We start from the raw sequence: 18122 nt of genomic DNA, 5'->3' as shown, positions 1-18122 counted from the left end.
TGAAGGTGACCGGGAGCCACCAGAGGGGCGGATGTAATACAAGCCATGGAACGGTGGGTCACTGAGGTGAGGGAACTTATTTGAATGAGAGCCCGACTGCATGCGGATTTTGGTGAATTTACCCGAGAACTACAGAAAAAAGGAGAATCCCTTGCGTACTTTATAGCTCGTTTTAAGGATACGTGAGAGTCCAATGCCGGCAAACCCCTGGACAGAGCAGTATGTCCAGCTGGCAGTGCAGACTTTTCTAAACTGTCTCAGACACAAGCCTGCCCACTCCTTTAAGTTAACTAATCTCAATTCGCTGTGTCAGACCTGGCCCCATGGTGACATAAATTCTGATGAATAGGGAGCGCAATTGACTCTTTAAAGGTACTGGGGAAAAGCGAGAGTGTGCACAGAGAACAGGTAGTGAGGAGATGCAGTTCGGGCCCCGACGAAGAACCCAGAATGGGTGGCAGGATCGTGCGGACGGTGCAGATGAAGAGGACACTTGGCTAAGGACAGAAACGGGGTTTGTAGAAATGGGGGACATTGGGCCAGAGATTGTCACACTGCAATCACAGACAAGAATAATAAGGGGCAGGGAGAGAGCCTGGACCACAGTAATACTTGACAGAGTACCACATTTACTCTCCACATCCCTTTGGTCCCAGATAGGGCAGGCCAGAGGGGTGGATCACAGTGATACTCGACAGAGAACCACATTTACTCTGTACAATCCCTTTGGTCCCAGATAGGGCAGTCCAGAGGGGTGGATCACAGTGATACTCGACAGAGTACCACATTTACTATCCACAATCCCTTTTGTCCCGGATAGGGCAGGCCAGAGGGGACGGATCACAGTGATACTGGACAGAGTACCACATTAACTCTCCACAATCCCTTTGGTCACGGATAGGGCAGGCCAGAGGCGACAGATCACTGTAATAATCGACAGAGTACCACATTTACTCTCCACAATCCCTTTGGTCCCGGATAGTGCAGGCCAGAGGGGACGGATCACAGTCATACTCGACAGAGTACCACATTTACTCTCCACAATCCCTTTGGTTCCGGATAGGGCAGGCCAGAGGGGACGGATCACAGTGATACTCGACAGAGTACCACATTTACTCTCCACAATCCCTTTGGTCCCAGATAGGGCAGGCCAGAGGGGACGGATCACAGTGATACTCGACAGAGTACCACATTTACTCTCCACAATCCCTTTGGTCCCGGATAGGACAGGCCAGAGGGGACTGAGCACAGTGATACTCGACAGAGTACCACATTTACTCTCCACCATCCCTTTGGTCCCGGATAGGGTAGGCCAGAGAGGACTGATCACAGTGATACTCGACAGAGTACCACATTTACTCTCCACAATCCCTTTGGTCCCGGATAGGGCAGGCCAGAGGGGACGGATCACAGTCATACTCGACAGAGTACCACATTTACTATCCACAATCCCTTTGGTCCCGGATAGGGCAGGCCAGAGGGGACGGATCACTGCGATACTCGACTGAGTACCACATTTACTCTCCACAATCCCTTTGGTCCCAGATACGACGGGCCAGAGGGGACGGATCACAGTGATACTCAACAGAGTACCACATTTACTCTCCACAATCCCTTTGGTCCCGGATAGGGCAGGCCAGAGGGGACGGATCACAGTGATACTCGACAGCGTACCATATTTATTCTCCACAATCCCTTTGGTCCCGGATAGGGCAGGCTAGAGGGGACGGTGATACAGGCGGCTGCGATGAGGCTCACCACACAGGCAGGCTCTTTTCTCAATGCTGTAATCAGGTAGAAGGTACAAGAGCCTCAGGACTCGCCCCACCAGGGTCAGGAACAGTTACTACCCCTCAGCCATCAGTCTGTGGAACAATACAGGATAACTGCCATCACTTGTCCATAGACATGCTCCCACAACAAATCATCGTACTGGGACTGTCTCCAAATGAGTGAAATAAGAGGTGGTTTGACTGAGACAGATCACATTCCAGTCTCAGAATTAGAGAAATACAATCTCACAGGATATTTACAGCGAAAGGGCTGGAATGATGTTTCCCATAAGGTGTGGAACCAGCGGTCACAGACTCAAAATCCGAGGACAACTCAGCAGGACTGAGATGAGGAGAAATTTCATCACCCAGAGTGCAGTGAATCATTGCAATTATCTCCACAAGGTTTCTAAATTGAATAGACATATCCTGGGGCTCAGCGGTGATGGGAAGTTGCAGGAAAGTGGTGCTGAGGTCAAAAGTCAAGCATGTTCTGAGTGAAGGGCAGAAGAGGCGCAAGGGGCCGAATGGCCACGCCCTCTCTATTTTTTATTTTCTGAAACACGAGTTTACCTTTGCGCCTCACTGTTTCTTGTCCTGTCAGATTGAACAGGGAGCGCTGAGAGCACCGGACATCTTTAGGCAGCCGCTGCGGTTATTTCATGTTCTCGTTGTTTATTTGCATTGGTGAAGTTTGTTGTCTTCTGCACTCTGGCTGATGTTTCAGTGATCCAGATATAGTTACCGTTCTGTAGCTTTGCTCTGTATGTTTGTAGGAGTTGTATGTGGCGACTTATATGTACTCTGTTAGTTTTTGGAATAGTCGCTTGGGGAATCTGAGGTGGAGCAGTATTTGGGGCTTATTTAAAATTATGCATAGATATTCTCCATCTATGTTTATTTGGCATGGTTTAATTCTGATATTGAAACTAACTGTTCATTTTGTGGTTTATATCCAGAGGATTTATTTCATCTGTTTCAGGATTGTGAATGTGTTAAAACATTTTGGGTTGTTGTTTGTCAATTTATAGATCAATATATTAATATGGATTTTACTTTTTGTTTTCAAAATGTCTTATTTGGGTTTACGAATAACACCAAATCTCATAGGGATAATTTCTTTATCATAAATCTTTTGTTAATTTGCAGCAAATTTTATATCCATAAATGCAATCACAGCAATAAGAAACCTTCATTTAGATTTTTACATCAGACTTCAAACTATACATTTATACTCTGAAAACTTCCCATAACCAGAAAGCTGTAAAGACTGTGAACGTTTAGGGTTATCTCTGTAAATGTTCCTATTTTGTGACTCCTCTTAGATACAGTTCCTTCTGTCCAACAATATTTAGAGCGGATTTCCTTGTTTATTTGTATATTTAAAGTTAATAGTTATATATTTGTTGCTGCTTTTGTGTGATTCCCTGGCTTTGTTAGCATATGCTTAGTGTTTTTGTTTTTGTTTGTGCTTAATAAAAATTAATTTAAAAAAAAAAAATAATAAAATTTACTTTGAACTTTGAGCCTCGGGGAACTTGCTTTGATTCTGAGAACAAACCGTGACTGACATCTCCAGCTCCCGGTAGCAGCCTGCCCTCGGATACACTCACAGCCAATCAGAGAACACCGCCTGGAGACTCTTGCCTCCATTGGCTGAGGAGTGTCAGTGGGCGGGACGCTGAGCGGACCGAAATTTGGAACCGGTGAGAGACCCGAGTGAGAGACCCGAGTGGACCCAGTGAGAGACCCGAGATTGGGAGCAGCTCCCCGTGTAAAGGCTGCAACAGCGGCCGGAGTTTTGAATCCTTCCGATGGCGGAGGTGAAGATTCGGGCGGAGATTCCGTGAGATGTTTCAGCCACACAGAGGGTATCCGGTCTTTCCCCGGCCTATTGTCCGGAGTTTCCTCCCAGACCTGTCTCCTGCTGCTGGGATACGGGAGCTGGCCCGCAGCGGCTGCCGATGGAACTCCGGTGCTGTGAGCGCTCCCCTGTGCAAAAGGACAGGGTGAAGGTCAAGGGAGAACCAGGCGCAAAGGTAAACTCGGACTTTATAAAAAGGAAACAGGAGCAGGCCATTCGGCCCTTTGTGTCTGTTCTGCCTTTCACTCTGAACATGCCTGATGTTTGACCTCCGCGCCACTTTCGCGCATCGTTCCCAGTATTGCAGAGCCCCAAAATTTGTCCTTCGAATTTAAAAATCTTGTGGAGAAAATTCCAAAGATTCACTGCCCTCTGGGTGAGAAAATTTCTCCTCATCTCAGTTCTGCTGAGGTGAACTCGGATTCAGTGACCCCCATTCCTCACCACAGCCAAAGGAAACATCACTCCTGCCTCTATCCTGTCAATACCCTGTGAGACTGTGTCTGTCTCAGTCAGACGGCCTTTTATTTCTCTAATTTTGAGACAGGCCCGGTCAGTATAATCTCTCCGAGGACACTACCTCACCTCCTAAATCAATCTGGGAAATCTCTTCATTCCTTCATCCCACAGGCTGACTCCGGGAGGGAGACCAGACCTGTGCACAGGGTTCCATTTACGCTCTGACCAGGACCCCATATACCTTCAGAGGAGATCTTTATTCTTGTATTCAAACCTTCCTTCCCATTCAATGCTCTTCATTTAATATCGAACTCAAACAGTGAACAGACACAACACAGCCTCAGCCATGAATTTAAAGGGCAGGTGTTGCAACAGTTTGAGCTACATACCGGGGGCCACGGAGCAAGCAGGGTGTCACAAAGGGAGGAATGTGGGAGTGTTGTATGTCTGAGCCCAGCTGTGTGTGTTTGTGTATCGGAATCAGGTTTAATATCACCGGCGTATGTGGTGAAGTTTGTTGTTTTGTGACAGCAGTACACTGCAATGCATAGCAATAAAAAGTATAAATTACAGTAAGTATTTATAAATTAAATTTAAACGTTAGTGCAAAACGGGAGGGAAAATCCTTAGGAAGAGTTCATGGGTTCATTGTCTATTCATATATCAGATGGCAGAGGGAAGAAGCTGTTCCTGAATCAGTGAGTGTGTCTCCAGGGCCCTGTACATCCTCCTTGATCGTAGCAATGGGAAGAAGGTATGTCCTGGGTGATGGAGATCCTTAATGACGGATGCCACCTTTTTGTGGCATCATCTTTTGAATGTGTCCTGGATGCTGTGGAGTCCAGTGCCCATGAAGGAGCTGGCTGAGTTTACAACTTTCTGCAGCATTTTCCGATCCTGTGCAGTGGCCTCTCCACACCAGGCAGTGATGCAACCAGTTAGAATGATCTCCACAGTACATCTGTAGAAATTTGCAAGTGTCTTTAGTGACAGACCGATTCCTCTCAATCTGCGAATGAAATATAGCCGATGTTGTGCCTTCATTGTAACTGCATCAATATGTTGGGCCCAGGATAGTCCCTCAGAGATGTTGACAGGCAGGAAATGGAAACTGCTCACCCTTTTCACTTCTGATCCCACGATGAGGACTGGTGTGTGTTCCCTCGACTTCCCCTTCCTGAATCCACAATCAATTCCTTTGTCTTCATGATGCTGAGAGCAAGGTTGTTGCCGTGACACCACTTAACTTGCTGATCATTCTCACTCCTGTACTCCTCCACGTCACCGTCTGAAATTCCAGCAACAATAGTTGTGTCATCGGCAAGTTTATAGATGAGCCTAGACACACAGACGTGGGTGTAGAGAGAGTAGAGCAGTGGGCTGAGCACGCATCGTTGAGGTGTGCCGGTGTTGATTGTCAGCAAGGAGGAGATGTTATTTCTGATCCACACAGACTGTGGTCTCCTGGTGAGGATCCAGTTTCAGAAGGAGGTACAGAGGCCCAGGTTTTGGAGCTTGTTGATTACAATTGAGGGTCTGATTTTGTTGAACGCTGAGCTGTAATCAGCAGCCTGACTTGTGTATTGCTATTGTCCAGGTGATCTGAGGCCGAGTGTGAGCCAGTGAGAATTGTTGACAGATTGTGGCGATTGGCAAATTGCAGTGGGTCCCTGCACACAGACAGGAGTTGATTGACCATGACCAACCCCTCAAAGCACTTCATCACAGTAGTGAGCGAAACTGGGCGATAGTTGGTGAGGCAGGTCACCCTGGTATTTTTGGGCACTGGTATGATTGCCGACGTTTTGAAGCGCGTGTGTGTGTTTGTACGCGTATTCGCATGCTTGAGCAGAGAGACAGAGTATTTGAGGCTTTCCAGTTCAATTCAGGAATATTTCCAGTAATTGATGTGCCTCGAAAGATGGGTCACAGTGTTCGGCCGACCATTCAGATCAGAACAAAATAATTTACCCAGCAGACTGAGCTCACAACCCGCTCTTGTGTTTCAGAGTTATTTACAAATTGAAATGTACAATTTAAAATGTGTAAAGTAAATTTGTTATCAAAGTATAGACATGTCACCATGTATAATCCTGGGATTTGATTATATTGTAAATTCAGTAAACTCAAGAACCATTATAATGTGTCCATTGGTTGTGGGAATAGCAAAGTTTAAGGATCTGGTCTCAATTTAGAAATTTTTTTGGTTTAGCAAATTTTTCATTATCATCTCCCATTCTCCTTAATTATTTTTTTAACCCTTCCATGACTGACAAAGTTTTTAAGAATTGGGATGAACTAAGTATTAAGCGTTTTTGGGACTTGTTTATCTCAGGATCTCTTGCATCATTTGACCAATAGATGGCAGCATTGAGAAGAGAGCATGGCCTGGGTGGTGGGGGTCCTTGATGATGGATGCTGATTTCCTGCGACAGCACTCCGCAGAGATGTGCTCAGTTGTGAGGGGAGTTTTACCCGTGATGTACTGGGCGATATCCACTATTTCTAGTAGGATTTTCCTTTCAAGGGCTTTGGTGTTTCCATACCAGGCCATGATGCAACCACTGAACATGCTCCCCACCACACATCTGTCGAAGTTTGTCAGGGTTTTAGATGTCATTCTGAATCCACGCAAGCTTCTAAGCAAGGACAGACAGTTCCTACATTCTTGTAATTGCACTTGTGTCCCGGGCTCGGGACAGATCCTCTGAAATGTTAACACTGTGGAATTTAAAGTTGCTGAACGTCTCCACCTTTGATCCCCGATGAGGATTGCCTCATGGGTTCCTGTTTCCTCCTCCAAAGTCCAGAACCAGTTCATTGCTCTTGCTCTCATTGAATGGGAGGCTGCTCTTGGACCATAAGACCATGAGAGACAGAAGCAGAATTAGGCCATTTGGCCCATCAAAACTGCTCTGCCACTTCATCATGGTAAATCCATTTTTCCTCCCAGCCCCATTTTCCTGCCTTCGCTGCGTATCCTTTCATGCCCTGACCGATCGAAAGTCCATCAACGTCTGCCTTAGCAAAAGGAAAAGCAGGATCCGTCATGAAGTCAAAGATGAGGTGAGGCACCTCCCACTCCATACCCATCCATTTCTGTCCCTCCCCCTCCCCACTCTCTTGCCTACAAAACCTCGCTTTCACTCCTTACCATTCTCTTCTCTCTCTCTCCCTCCCCTCTCTTCTGTCACTCAACTTCCTCAACTCTCTCCCCACACTCCCCCACATTCTCCCCCCTCTCCCAACTCTCTGCTTCACGTTTTCCTCTCCAGTATACCCCACTCCTACTGTTAAAACCTCTCTCCCCGTTCTTTTACTCTCACCCCCTCTTCCTCTCCCCTTCCCGTTTCCTTTCCCTCCCCCCTCACCACCCTCATCCCTCTCCCCTACTCTCCCCTTCTCACCCACCCTCCCACACCCTCTCTCAGATGGTTAAATGACGGTTATATTTGGAAGTGAGTTGTCCACTCACAGTACTTACAATGAACAAGAATGTCAGTTAAAATAATGTGAAACATGAGATCGTAAAGTCTTCATTCTTTAGATCGATGAGACCTTGAACATGCAGATGTGAGCTATGATGGAACGTGACGGAGTATTTTCTGGAGATGAGCCGCATTTTTCAACCGGCAAAGTAAAACTTGCCTGAAAATGTTTCCAAGAATAATCGGACCACATCAATATAAAATCCTCCCTATCCACCACCAATTCAGAAAGGGTTAACTTTAGTTTTGCAAATGACTCGTCCGCTAAGGTGGAAAATGAAGTGCCAGTTGTTTAAAAATTGTATCAGTGTTGGATTTCTGCCTTCGGACCGGAAATGCGATTGGTCGTAATGACTTTCAGAGTCTCCAAGGCCGTCATCGGAAACCGGAGTCTCTGACCGGCACAATGGGGGTGAGACTTGTGACTGTATCAGTGATTCTGTGCTCTGTTTACACTTGTTTAGTAGATTGTTCGTATCACTCGTTCCTTCATCAATTCTGTCACTCTTTGTTTTAGACTTGTGATTGCGTTTTTCATTATGTATTGTACTTCTCACTTACTGTAATCTAACAAACAATCCCGCAGCATCCTCGGGAAGTTCCCACTCCCCACTGATCGAATCCTCTCATCTTGCTGATCTCAGTCCGACACGTCCACTCTTTATTATTTTCCACAGTGGTTGCCTGACCTGCTGAGTTCCTCCAGCATTTTGTGTGTGTTGTTCTCCGTTACACCTCCTCCTCTCTGTCCCTTTCTTTTCCCCATTTCCTGCACCTCTCTCCCTTCCTCCATTCTTACCCATCTCTCCCACGCACTCTCACTCCCTCTGTCCCTCTCTCACCCCGACTGTTCATTGCAGTCTCTCTCTCTCTCACCCTTTTTTCACTCTCTCTCTCACACACACACACAAACCTCTCCCCTCTGTTACTCTCCCACACTCTCCTCCGCTCCGGCCCTCTCCATCTCTCCCACCTCCATGCTAGTCCACTCCTTCCTTTCTCCCTCTCTCCTTCCCTCCCTCCCTATCCCACCCCTGTTCCCGCTCTCCTTCTCTCCCTCACTCTCTTTCTCTCCTCACCACTGTCACATCTGTCCTTCGGCCACGGAGAGAGGGGAAAGAGTTAGACGGAGATGGAGAGGGAGGAGTGAAACTGACCGAGTCAGCAATTGATTGTATCGGCATTGGCTTCGTTCAGTGACCCCAGCTCCGCCTTTCTCCCAGACTGCATATCCTTTCCTCCATCCGTGCATTTATAGTACACTGAGAGTGAGAGAGAGAGTGACAGAGAGAGGAGGAGAGAGAGCGAGAGAGAGACAGAGAGAGACACAGTGAGACAGAGAGGTGGAGAGAGAGAGAGGAGGGGGAGTGAGAAACGGAGACAGATAGGGAGATGGAGAGGGTGAGAGTGAATTTTCTCTCCTGTCCGGTTCAACTCAGCCCTGTTTCTACATCTCTCCCAGTATCTCCTGCTTCTCAACTACCCCGAGTTCTTTACCCACTCTATCTCTCCTCCTCCTGCACACTTATCTCTCCCCACATCTCGTCATCCCTTAGTCTCCCTCCTCCCTCTCCCCTTCCCAATTCCCTCAACTGTTTCTCCCTCTTCCCAAAGGCCTGATACTCCCCCTCGCCCTCTCCCACTCTCTCCGATGAGGGTTTGACAGTGAATCAGAGTCACCGGAAGTTGAGTAAATCCGTGTCCTGCGGAAGCGACAGCAGATAAAGCCTTTCGGCTGGATGAGGAGGGCGTGGGAGGTATATGTTTCATATGAGTGATGTAGGATTGGGGGTGTTGGCGGATTCGGGGGTGAGCACTGGCTTGGGGGAGCCGGTGGATTTGGAGGTGTGTCAAAACTCAGTGTTGTTCCGTTTATAAAGGAATTTATGGAGACAGCTATTTTGTGAACTGTTCGAAATGATTCTTGCTTCGGGATAACCTAATGTGCATGTGGGGCTGTCTGCCGAAATGGAGCTGTGACGAGTCTCAAGGTTGTTTTATTTCTACATACATTAATAATAAATGCAATTTGAAATCTGCCCTCCGTTCTTGCTTTGTTACGATTCAGCAGCCATTTTGTGAAGCGTTTGAAATGAGAGTTCGAGAACATCTGCATTGCGGAGACAGATGGGAAGGGGCTGAACCAAGGGGGATAAACTGAATTGAAGGTGTACAGGCACGTGTATAGTCAGGCAGGGACAAGCAGAGACACAGACACAAAAAGACACTGACGCACAATAACATTCATAGACAGACAGAAAGACACACAGAAACACACACACACACACACACACACACACACACACACACACACACACAAACACTTTCGCACCGTGTTCTGTGACACCTACGGAGTGACATGATTAAAACATACCCCTCCCCCCACTAGACTGCTCAATTTCATGGCATGCGTTCGGGTTAGGGATGGGTCCTGGATGAGCACCAAAATGATCTGTGTGTGACTAAGTCACTGAAGCAGATGGAGGATTTAGTGGATATGAAATTGTGTTTAATCATCAACACAAACAGACATTTTCTTCGAGGCCTCTCAGTAGAGTCCCACAACCACAAACTACATCAAGAGTTTATACTCTTGAGGAGAATGGTAACAGCAGGTGATTCCGAACAATTTCACAGGCACAATGACATAATTTACTTCAATATTCTGTGTCCGACAAATGGTTCCTTTGAAGTACATATTTACAGTGGAAGCAAATTTAATTGATAAGACACCTCGGACGGTTCAGTCACTTTGTTGTAACAAACTAACTCCCACAAATTATCTAAATATTATTCATTAATTTAATCTCAATCTGTCATCTCAGGGATTGTACTTGTCTGACGCAATTGGTTTGTAAATAATTTTAAAACCTTTATTTTTCAATCTGTTGAAATCTGTCCCTGTGGAATTGCTGAATGGCTTTAAAAGCCCCAGTCATGTGCTGCCTTAACATTTCATTCCGAGAGATCGCCTGTCGCACAAAGAGACAAATCACTGGCCAGAGAAAATGGCTGCAATGTTCGAAAAGTATATCAGTGTGGAGAAAATATTGTACATTTTCATTGCCGTCATTGGAGTTCCAGGTGAGTGAGCAGAACATTTCATGTTCGTTATTTCTGGGTTTTCTGAGCCTGTTTAAGATAATGTTACAAGCTTACAACCTGATCATCACTGCACAAATATCCATCCGAGATATCGATCCTGTCAATTTCACACTCTGAACTTTCAGATTTAATAACAAGTGGAACTAAGCTTATTTTTCTCCTCTAACTCACGGGATCTAATTGAACGCTGTTCTTGCCTTGAATGACAGCTTATCCAGAGATGTCCCAGTGCTGGGGCCAGGAATCTGTCCGGGAAGTTGTTACTGGGAGATGTTTGTATTCTGAAGTACACTTTTCCCAAGTTATTGATCAGAGGGTGACCTTAGTCTTGTGCTTCACGTCTCCCTGTGGAGACTGTCACAGTCGGATCCCGCTGTCTGTTGGTCAGTTATCGGGTCTGATCACCTGAACCAGTGTTCACGGATCTGCTGCCGTGTGTTATCGAATTAAACTGCGCTGCAGAATTAATCCATTAACGGAGCGATTCAGCCACAGGTCACTACGTGGTTCCTTCTTTCCCTCTGAAATCCGTCATAAATCGGGGCAGCGCTTCGTCCTGAGGAGGGTCTCGATCTGAAACGAAAGCTGATTCAATTCCACGGATGCTGCCTGACATGTTGAGTTCCTCCAGTTTTGTGTGTGTTGCTCCTCTCTGTATCCCTTCTCGGCCTCATCAGATGCTGACTTTCCGGAGTCCTGGTCAGTCACAGTTAATTCAGTGAAACCGGCCCCATCAGCGATTGGAATGGGGATTAGCACCGATCGGTGTTGTTCATTCAGATCGCTTTTATCGTCGAGGATTCCCCACACATCGTCTTATCTCCATACTGAAGAAGACAGGTCAGAGACAGTGCGACCCATTTCTGGTGTTAGATTAGCAGCCGTTTACAGACTCTAGCACTCCCGAGTATTTAGCCAAAGCCCGATACCATGTTAATTCCTTTAAAATATTTTCAGTAATGCCCACTGTCTGTTCTCTCTCTCCAGTAAATTTACTGGCGATTGTGATCCTGTCTCGGGGAAAGTGTGGCCTCTCTACTTGCACTACTCGCTACCTGGTGGCCATGGCAGCGGCGGATCTACTGACCATTGTCATCGGGGTCATTTTGAATCGAATCAGGGTATATTACTTCCCGCGGAGTTTTCTAGGCATCACCCCTGTGTGCAGTGTTATTGCTGTACTGATGTACTCAGCCACACACTGTTCTGTCTGGTTCACCGTCGCTTTCTCCTTTGACCGGTTTGTCGCCATTTGCTGCCAGAAACTGAAAACAAAATTTTGCACCGGGAAAACTGCGGCTGTGGTTCTAACAACAACCGGCGTACTGTCCTGTCTGAGAAATGTTCCCCGATACTTCTTACAGGAACCCAGAGTGATCATCGACAATGTACCGTGGTTCTGTATGATCATGGACAATTATTTCACTGACCCCGGGTGGGTAGCATATGACTGGCTTGATACAGTTTTAACTCCGTTACTTCCTTTCGCTGGGATCCTGCTGCTCAACGCTCTGACGGTCAGGCACATTTTAGTGGCCAGTCGGCTCCGTAAGGGGCTGAAAGGTCAGAGCAAGGGGGAGAACCGCAGTGACCCGGAGATGGAGAGCAGGAGGAGGTCTGTGGTTTTACTCTTCACCCTCTCCGGCAGCTTCATCCTCCTGTGGATGACAATAGTTGGAAATTTCATATATTATCAGGTCTCAAGAAAAGGACACAATTTCAATGATTCTGAATTGATCTTTCTGTACTTCGGTTATTTCCTGATGAATTTCAGCTGCTGCACAAACACATTTATTTACGCGGTAACTCAGTCGAAATTCAGGGAGCAGGCAATCAGCGCGGTGAAATATCCCGTCACTTCGATGCTTCAGTTGATTAATGGCGCCGCATCCTGAGTAGTCGCCAGAGGCGGCGGCAGAGTTTCCAGTCCGGGCTCCAGCTCCTCAGATTCACCGCCTGATCTCCCAGGTGTTATTCCCGGGCGGACTTTCCCATCGACCGGCAGTCCGGGACGTTAAGATAGTGTGTGTGTGAGGAGGGGCAAAGCACCGTCCAAGAGAGTCAGAACCTCATTCTTCCCGCCAGATGCCAGACAAAGAACTACTCCGGAATGCCGCCCGCACATTCGTCTGCGGATATGTCCATCTATTCCCATTCCGGTCACCAACTTCACTGTCAGACATTCCCACAAGACGGCGCGGGGCGAGTCAGATGCTCATTTACTAACCCAATGTGAATCACACCAGCCTCCGCCATCTCGTTTAATAATTGGCTAAATTAAGACACTCCAACTTAAAGGCGCATTCACGTTATCAACTGGACTGGACTGTGGTGTACAGAATTGGGAAATAAAATCCTCACTGCTTCTATCTTCTAATGAAAGCTAAATTAGCCGCAACAAATCCTATCGATTATACGTAAAGAAACACAACACTGCGAATTTATTTAAAGTCACCCCATGACTTAAGAAAACGGTTAAATGAAATCAATCAAGCCCCCCAAAATTGCAATGAAGCCTGCATGATTTATTTCCTGATATGCTTCACCCAAAAATGCCCTGTGTTCAATCGGTTCATAATGGGAAAAAAAATTCTCAATCCGGAAGCATGTTTTGCAACATGACAAAAGGAATAATTAAGCTTAGTAAGTCATGGGGATAAAATTTCTTCCCTTCTTGTTTCTCCCATAAACCCAGCACCTTCATGTTCCCATTGTAGTTCGTGTCAATATAATTCCGTCCGTTCCTGTTTTACCCCTTTCTCCCCATACACCCAACACGTTTATGTATTCTGTAAAGGTGTACCCATTTTCCCATCAGTATTTCCATAAGCTCCTTATTCTCAACATGCTTAATTCTGAACTTCTGATTTGTTAAGTGAAGTGTCTTTATCTACAGTTGAACTTTTGTAACTTACAATCAACCCATTCCTTCGCCTCAATACCTCCGTGTGCTGGGACTTATAAGAAGAAAATATATAAACAAGTACTCGAATATGAATTAATGCCTGGTGAGTTTCCAACAGTAAATCTGACCGACTGCTAGAATAACGTGTTTAAGAGTCATCAAAACATAAAAGTAATCTGAACAATTATAACGCTACGTGTGAAGACATTTTTCCACCAAATTTCAGCTTAAAATGATGGCAACCATTTCTGCTGAAAATACTGAGAAATGGTTGCAAAGTAATTTTTCTATCATTGTCTATAGTTCAAGCCCCAAAATGGGCTACTCCAGCATTCCCAGTTAAATTATCTTTCGTTCCATCTATAAAAATGTTAAAACCTGGCATGGTTAGTATAACGCTTGTGTCTATCGGCTATCCACCCGCCAAACCGTGTCTCCCGTTTCTGTAGATGCTGTGTAATGCACACTGGTACAAACTCGCTCATACAATATCAGACAGCACACAATGTACGTTTTACAGATCACTCTTTATAAACCTTACTGGAACTAGGTAATTAATAGCGATACAATATATAAAGAAAAGAAAAAAGGCGCCGACATATCAGAGTTCAATCAGTTCGAGCACAACCGTTGGAGTTCAAATATCGAAGCTTTCTGTTCATCATTCGATCTTCTCCGACCTTCTCGACCCGCCGCCTGGGGAAACCTGGGACCAAAAGGGTCCAGCACGTCCTTCCTCTTCGGTTCTCCTCCCGAAAAACCCGCGCACTGACTCCAGGCTCCCACACATACAGAGAGAACAACATCGCTTCCAGTGGTTAGTTCCTCCGTTATCAATAATTATAACCCAAACATTTCAACTAAACAGAGCATTACCAAATCAGTTACCTACAAAGTCGTTTCATTATAACGCTACAGAGGACCCACTTTATAACAGTTAACAGTTAACATTACAGTTAATAATCTGAGAAACGCTCATTCTCCTCCCACAGAATTAAGTCATGCCATCATGACGTTCAGATAATTCGCCAGACTCTCCTGTAGAACACACCTCCCAATCCAATGGCAAAAAGCAGTTGCATAACTCCCCAAAACAGTGGATCTCACACCCTGCTCCCCAGGTGCCACATAGGCCAACCTGTCCGGGGGGTGCCTGCTTCTCTGAGCCTGCGCACTCCTTCTTCTAACTCCTCCACCTCGGACAATACGGGAGACCCATGGGAACTACGAGGCGATCCCACCTGCGAGCGGTCACCCAAACCCCAATGCACCTCGGAACCACTATTTCTTGCTTGGACCCCACATCCTTTATTCCAACGCCATGTGGTAACCCCAACAGTCCACCACTAGCCCCCCTTACTCCGTCTAACCCAGTGGGAGAAGGACCAGGTGCCTCCCCCTCCATCACGGGGGCATCAGCGAACGGCAGCATGTACCGATCGTCCGAGTCATCATCCTCCGAGTCAGTATCCCTCACAGGGACTGGGCCTGGGACCGACTCTCCCGGTGTGGGCTCTTCCTCCACCCTGCGTGGACGCAGAGAACCTGGTACAAGGCGCAGCCGGCACCTCGGGCTCCAGCTCTGCCTGTACATCTCGCCCCGGGAGCATCAGGTGATTCCGATGGAGAATCTTTTCGGGCCCCCTCCCATCCTTGGGCCTCATCCGGAAAATCCGGTAGATTTCGCATCTGACTCTCTACTACACAGGGCGTGCCCGACCAGCGATCAGCCGGCTTGTGTTTCCCAGTTAGTCACAAATTCCTTATGAGGACTCGATCTCCCGGCAGTAGTTGGGAGAACTTCACCTTCTTGTCATACCTCCTCTTATTTCCCCTATTCTGCTCGGCGGCCGCCTCCCTAGCCAGCTCATAAAGTCTTTGTAATGCTTTCTTCATATCAGACACTATTTCAAGTAGGGTTTCGGCGATACTTCATACGCATCCGTCCCAAAACATAGGTCAATGGGCAACCTTGCCTCGCGCCCAAACATCAAATAGTCGGACGAGTATCCGGTAGCTTCATATCGGGTGCAGTAGTAACAGTGAACCAGATGTCCAATATATTGACTGCATCGGGACTTTTTTGCTAATTTCAAGTGTTCCCAGCATGTCTAGCAGCGTCCGATTAAATCTCTGCGGCTGGGGATCGCCCTGCGGATGACAGGGCGTAGCTCTCGATTTCTCAACCCCCAACATACCCAATAGCTCGTAGATGAGCTTACTCTCAAAGTCTCGTCCCTGATCACTATGAATCCGCCGGGGAAGGCCATAATAAACAAAATACTTCTCCCATAGCACTTTCGCCACCGTAGTCGCCCTTTGCTCCTTGGGAGGGAACGCTTGAACATACCTGGTGTAGTGGTCTGTGATGACTAAGACATTCGCCGTATTGCTGGCATCGGGTTCCATGGCCAAGAAATCCATACACACCAGGTCCAACGGCCCCTCACTTTGCCAGTGTGACAACGGAGCAGCCTGCACAGGCAGCGTCTGCCGGCGTATGCAGCGAATGCACGACTGGCAATACTCTTCCACCTCCGCCTTCATTCGGGGCCAGTAAAACCTGTCTTTGACCGATCCATAGATCTACTCCACCCCCGAATGTCCAGTATCATCGTGCGGGGCCTTCAACACAATCTTCCGATACTTCTCGGGCAGGAGGGTGGCCCGGGGTGACGTTACCCGATATAAAACTTGTTTCGTCAACTTCAACTGAGGCCATTCCCTCAATAACGGAGGCACTGAAGCGTGTTTCATCTTCTCCGCCCACGCCACATCTCCCTTTTCCACCGCGCACCAAACAGCGCCAATGCGCGGGTCATCTCGCTGAGCAGCTGCCACTTCCCGCGGGCTTAATTCCAGAAACTGCTTTGTCTTCAGTGCAGTCAGGTCACAGTAAACTGGGGGTAGGGCGTCATCAGAAGCCCCCAATGGGTCCACTGCTCGCTCCGGTCTCTCCTTTTCCTTGGCCTTCACGCTGATAGCAAACTGACACATGGCTTTCACCCCAGGAGCAGGAATGCTCTCCCACTCCTCGTCTGTCTCCTGTTCCTCATGCTCCCGTCGTGACAAAGCATCCGCATCGACATTCCTGTTCTCCGGCCGGTTCTTCAGGCTGAGATCAGATACCGACAAGGCCGCCATCTCCGATGGCCTGTAGCATCCAATTTCGCGGCAATCAGGATATAAGTACTGAGTTGTTTTCCGTCCTCACCACAAACCTGGCTCCGGAGAGATAGTCAGTCAGCTGATCCACCTCTGCCCACTTCAACTCAGGAACTCCAACTTATGGGTGGGAGAGTTTCTATCGGAGGGCGACAAACTCCGACTGACAAACGCGACAGGTCTCAACCCGGTGCCCTGGCCCTGAAACAAGACGGCCCCTAATCCCTCTCGGCTGGTGTCGTGTGTAGTACACAGGGTAATTGGGGTCAGCAAAAACCAGCTTCGGTGCCTGGGTCAGCAACTCTTTCAGCGATTTAGAAGCCTCCTCACATTTCGTGTCCTACCTCTGTCCAAAGGGCTCCGACAGTTCGAGATATTCTCCAACCTCCCGTCCCTCTCTTCCTTTCTTCCCCATGGGAGGGTAACCACGCAGAAGCTGGTTCAAGGGGTGACTCACTTTGGCGTAGCCCTTCACGAATCTCCGATAATAACCACAGAACCCCGAGAACGAGCGCAGAGCGCTCACAGTCCGGGGCCTTGCCCACGTAGTCACCGATTCTATTTTATCCGGGTCTGTCGCTAATCCATCCCGCGAGATTATGTGTCCAACATAGCTAACAGTCATCTTGCAGAACTGGCACTTATCCAGGGAGAGTTTTAACCCTTCCCATCCTGCCGACATAGCACCTTCAGTAGCCTCGCTTCCCGTTCTTCCAAGGTGGCTCCAAACACTACCAAATCATCCAAATACACCAACACTTCAGGCAAGTTCATATCCCCCACCGTCATCTCCATGACCCTCTGGAAGGTGGCAGGGGCTCTCGATATGCCCTGGGACATACTTTCGAACTGGAAAATACCCCAGAGGGCATATAAATACCGTCTTCTCTTTGTCGGCCTCACCCATCGGGATCTGGTAATGTCCGCTCCTCAAGTCCGTTCTTCTTCCGGGCCACTACTGTTGGGGATTGCATTGAACTGCTGCTGCTGCTAAGGTAACAAATTTCACGTCACATGCCGGTGATAATAAACCTGATTCTGATTCTGAGAATAAGAATAATGACACAGTTGTAGTGGGGAACATCAATATGCAAGGGGATTAGGAGAATCAGTTTGATTTTGAATCGGAAGAGAATAAATTTGTTGAGTTGCTACGAGATGGCTTTTTAGAGCAGCTTGTGCTTGTGCCTGCTCGGAAAAAGGCTATCTTTAGATTGGGTGTTATATAATAGTCTGAATCTCATTAAGGGAGCTTTATGTAAAGGAACCCTGAGGAGGCTGTGATCATACTACGATTGAATTCATATTGCAGTTTGAGAGGGTGAAACACAACTCAGATATATCCTCATCCTAATGGAATAAGT

At 47.3% G+C, this 18122-nt stretch overlaps 1 protein-coding gene across 1 annotated transcript in view; it reads right to left on the bottom strand.

The window, feature by feature from the left end:
• The window catches only part of LOC140722599 (uncharacterized), a 49785-nt gene extending 34598 nt beyond the window's left edge, over positions 1-15187 (bottom strand). The window contains exon 1 of the mRNA XM_073037307.1: positions 14954-15187. Within this exon, the coding sequence (XP_072893408.1) occupies positions 14954-15187 (234 nt within the window). The remainder of the gene's footprint in view (positions 1-14953) is intronic.
• Positions 15188-18122: the final 2935 nt, after the last annotated feature.

This window comes from Hemitrygon akajei, unplaced genomic scaffold (assembly GCF_048418815.1).
Source record: "Hemitrygon akajei unplaced genomic scaffold, sHemAka1.3 Scf000081, whole genome shotgun sequence".
NCBI classification, from domain to species: domain Eukaryota; kingdom Metazoa; phylum Chordata; class Chondrichthyes; order Myliobatiformes; family Dasyatidae; genus Hemitrygon; species Hemitrygon akajei.
Note: the sequence above shows the minus strand (reverse complement) of the source record. Positions and strands in the feature narration are given on the sequence as shown.